This window comes from Pezoporus occidentalis, unplaced genomic scaffold (genome assembly GCF_034315485.1).
Source record: "Pezoporus occidentalis ecotype Australia unplaced genomic scaffold, CSIRO_AGI_Poc_V1 ctg163, whole genome shotgun sequence".
Lineage (NCBI taxonomy): Eukaryota > Metazoa > Chordata > Aves > Psittaciformes > Psittacidae > Pezoporus > Pezoporus occidentalis.
In genome coordinates, this window is record NW_026913457.1 from 1,623,278 (window position 1) to 1,627,767 (window position 4,490).

Below are 4,490 nucleotides of genomic sequence, written 5' to 3' on the forward strand. Positions count from 1 at the left end.
TGTCATCACTTCCACGTGCCCCACGCCAGCTCCCACGGCGGCGCGCACACACCTGCACACACGCACGCACAGACACACTTGCACACACACCTGCACACACGTATGCACACACACACACGTATACATGCACACACGTATACATGCACACACGTATGCACGCACACACACATATGCGCGCACACACACGCACACGTATGCACACACACGCGCGCACACACACGCGCACACGTATGCGCACACACACAGGTATGCGCACACACACAGGTATGCGCACACACGCACGCACACACACGTACGCACACACACGTGCGCGCACACACGTGCGCGCACACACACGTATGCGCACACACACGTATGCGCACACACACGTATGCGCACACACACGCACGCGCGCACACACACACGTATGCACACACACACGTATGCACACACACACGTATGCACACACACACGTATGCACGCACGCACACACACGCGCATGCACGCACGCACACACACGCGCACGCGTATGCACACGCACGCACACACACACACACACATACACGCGCGCGCGCACACGTATGCATCCGCACGCGCACGCGCACAGCGCACGCAGCCCGGCGCCAAGGAGCCCGCTCAGCCCTGGCGCGGTCCCGGCCGCTGCCCTCCCCCTCCCCCCCCCCGCACCGCTCCCGTTCCGGATGAACAACCGCCCCGCCCCGCCCCGCCCCCGCCGCGTCACGTGCACGCGCAGCGAGCCCGCCCCCGCGCCTTGACGTACGAGGCCGTCACCGACGGCGTGACGTTCGCGCGTGCGCCTGGCGCCCTGCTGGCGGAAGGTCGCGGCGGTGACCGGTCGTGCCGCTGACGCCATGTTGTCCGTGGCTGCCCGCGCCGGGCCCTTCGCGCCCTTCCTGTCCGCCGCGGCGCACGCCGTGCCCGGACCGAGGAAGCCGCTGGCGGCGGCCGTGGCGCGTGGGGCCGAGAAGGTGCCGCTGGACCTGAGGCGGCCGCTGCTGTGCCGGGAGTCCCTGAGCGGACTGTCTGCCCGGGGGGGGCTGCTTGCCGGCGCCAGCCTCAACGGTGCGGGGCCGGGGCCGGGGCCGGGGGAGCCGCTCGGGGCGGGCGGGAGCCGGGCGCAGCCGCAGCCTTGGCGCGGGCCTGGGGTTTCGGTGGCACCGCACGGCCGTGAACGTTCTGCGCCCGGCGGGAAAGCGGCTGCGGGGCGGGCCCGGGCGGCGAGCGGAGCCGTTAGGTCAGGGGCGGCGGCGGGTCAGGCTGTGCTCCGAGCTGACACCGCTGCGGTAACGCGCTCGCGGCAGCGGCGTTCCGTGCTGCGGCTCTCGCGTGGGTGTTTATCGTGCGCTTCGGTAGGAGCGTTCCGTTCGTTCAGTTCGATCGGGACAGCCGAGCAGAGATGTCCAGCGAGAGCACACGGGGCTGTGGGGCACAGGACAGGTCGGGCCGTGCACTCGCTATGGCGAACTGTCACTCTTTCCTTGCTGGAACTGTTCCTCCCCGCGCTGCAGCAGCGGTGGGAAGGAGCACCAGCCAGGGGAGGGTGCGGAGTCCTTGCAGCAGCGGTTCACTTGGTGTGTGTGCGCAGGGCTGGGAGCTCGCCTGGCCCTGCCCGCAAGGCCGAGAATTCTGCTAATCCATCGCTAACGTAGCTGGCATTTAGCCTTAGTGTGTATTAACACCAAGCACGCTTTTAACAGAACGTAAAGAGCTTTTAGAAGTTAGTATTTTGCTTGTTACTAAATCTAAAACAGTTAAGTCTTGATACTGAAATCGGTTAGTATGGTTTACTCTCAGGATTTTGAATGTCAGTTTTATTTCTCTGCAGTTGTGATCCTACAGTAAATCCTACAGGTAACTGTGCTGAGTTACTTGTAAATAAATGTAAATATTTATTGCATATAAATCCCTGAGAGTACTTAAAATGTTAAGTACTGTGAGGGAATGGTTTTTATTAACCTTTGATAGCTTTGTACCAACTGCTAGAAGACAATAAAAAACAACTAATCCTTTTTAGACAACAGAGGTTGCACATTAGTGTCCTGAATTCAGCTGGACAGGCAGATAACGCATTCCATCTTGGGTTCACAGATTTTCCTTGGGGGAAGCAGCTTGCTTTTGCTGCAGAAGCTAAGGGAAGACTGCATGGTTTAGACCTCACATCTTGTTAGTTTAGCATCCAGCTTTGACACTTTAAAACTTTGGATGTTGGGTAGTTATTAGCTTTATCCTCAAATCCTTGTATGAAGTGAGCATGGCAAGTAAAGGTCTGCAGGCTTACAAACTGTTTACTGGAGCAGTTAGTTCTGACACAGTTTAATACAAATGGGGATGTCTGATACTGTATATTTGATTTTAAAATGCTCAGCTGTGTGCTTTGGATGATTTATGGCATAGAAGTTTCTTGGGTCAAAAGCACCAACATGTTAAGCTACAGATGCGCAAACTTCTTCATAGCAAATTTCTTCATAGCAGTTTTTTTCCAGGGAAACATCTGAACAGAAAACAGGTCTATCTTGTCTGGACATCATGTCCTACAGGAGTTTTTGCTTGAAATCTTCTGAAAAAATGGTTCCTTTTTAACACAGAACTTCTCTCAGATTTGTCTGTGTCCTTACTGGGCTCTGTGTAATTTTCAAATAGGTAAAACAGTTTCACAAATCACCTGTTCATCTACCAAAAATACCTTCTGGAAACCATTTTCTTACAACTTCATTAGCGGAATCATACTTAGACTGTGGAGTAGCTTCTACCCATTTCACAAAAGAAATTTAAAAGCTACAACTCAAAATACATTGTTGTATTTTTTGCCTAAAAGGTTTGTAATTCCATATTCCTTCTCTTGCAGCACCCGCCACTGTTCGTTGCGTCCATAACGATGTTGCAGTACCTGACTTCTCTGCCTATCGTCGCCAAGACGTGCTAGATCCCACCACATCTTCTCAAAGCAGCAGTGAATCTAGGAGAGGGTTTTCGTACCTTATCACCGCAACAGCGTGTGTAGCAACTGCCTATACTGCTAAGAATGTTGTCACCCAGTTTATTTCCAGCCTGAGTGCTTCTGCTGATGTGCTAGCGCTGTCAAAGATTGAGATCAAGTTATCTGACATTCCAGAAGGCAAGAACATGGCTTTCAAGTGGAGAGGGAAGCCACTTTTTGTGCGTCACAGAACCCAGGCAGAGATTGATCAGGAAGCTCAAGTTGATCTGGCTACCTTGAGGGATCCGCAGCATGACTTAGACAGAGTTAAGAAGCCAGAATGGGTCATACTCGTGGGTGTCTGCACCCATCTTGGTTGTGTGCCCATCGCCAACTCGGGGGATTTTGGAGGGTATTACTGCCCTTGCCATGGGTCACACTATGATGCCTCTGGCAGAATCAGGAAAGGCCCTGCTCCCTACAACCTCGAGGTTCCCACTTACCAGTTCCTGAGTGAGGATGTGGTGGTTGTGGGCTGAGTAATGGTATGCTCACTCACCTTCATGTTCCCATGAATGTGCACTCAGAAGGGTTAACTGAAATTGTGGAGTTCTGTAAAACCATACTAGCTGTCTAGGTTCTCAACCAGATGATGTTTGAGTACTTCTGTGTTCAATTTTAAATAAAAACTTGGAGTGAGCCCATGTTCCTGACTTACAGTAACGTGTGTTTGTGTGTGGACTGGTGTGTCTAATCAAGGAGATACTGCAGCAGAACTGAGTATGTTTATAGAGCCCTCCTGAAGGGCAGCTGCTCTAGGACAGTCTGAACTACAAAGCCATTGCTTCCTATTTTCATTATTTGTACTTTCTGTTGTTTTTACTGCATTATGGGAAGGAACATCTGAAAAAGATCTTGCTATGAACTTCTGACAGTTTGGAGAAGGTTTCAGTGTAGAAACCTATGAGATGCCATCCTGTTCCTTCCAATGTGTTTTTGTTTTCAAAGGAAGTGAAGGAAAAAGTAATTAAAAACGTCCCAGAAAGAAAATTCATTTACATTGTTCAGAGCAGCTTATAATTGTTTAGCTGGAATAACAGCAATGTAATTTTATGATGATGTGGACAAAAATCAGCATGTCATGTTAGAATCACAGTTTTTATACTTGCAGGTAATGCTTGATCTCGCACATACCTAAACATCAGCTCAGGGATCTTTAGCTATGTGTTTGGGACACTGGGAGGTACTTGTCACTTTCCCAAATGCAGTAAGTTGAGTAGAAGAAGGAAAAAGGGAAACCAAATTTTACAAAGAGTGAAAATCAAATCTTAAGATCTCCTGGCTCTGGACTCTATTAACTAGAGTTAATAACCTATATTAACTCTAGGGTTAAATATAGCCAAAGAATGAGATGCCATCGGACTCACTGATTTGTGTGAACATTATCACTTCACATGCTGGCAGGATAAGCCAAATGAAGCCAAAACTTTGAAGCCTCTTTTACCTTGCAATTGACTTGACAAAACAGAGAAACAAATGCAGCCCAAACCAGACCATTTAAACAGCATTGGTC

At 50.8% G+C, this 4,490-nt stretch overlaps 1 protein-coding gene across 1 annotated transcript; it reads left to right on the forward strand.

Annotated features, from left to right (window-relative positions):
* The first annotated feature begins 783 nt into the window (after window positions 1-783).
* LOC134160760 (cytochrome b-c1 complex subunit Rieske, mitochondrial) lies at window positions 784-3,621 on the forward strand. Its single transcript, XM_062613077.1, has 2 exons — window positions 784-1,062; window positions 2,846-3,621. Exons 1-2 carry the CDS (start codon window positions 852-854, stop codon window positions 3,454-3,456), a joined length of 822 nt encoding a protein of 273 aa, XP_062469061.1. The 5' UTR covers window positions 784-851; the 3' UTR covers window positions 3,457-3,621.
* Window positions 3,622-4,490: the final 869 nt, after the last annotated feature.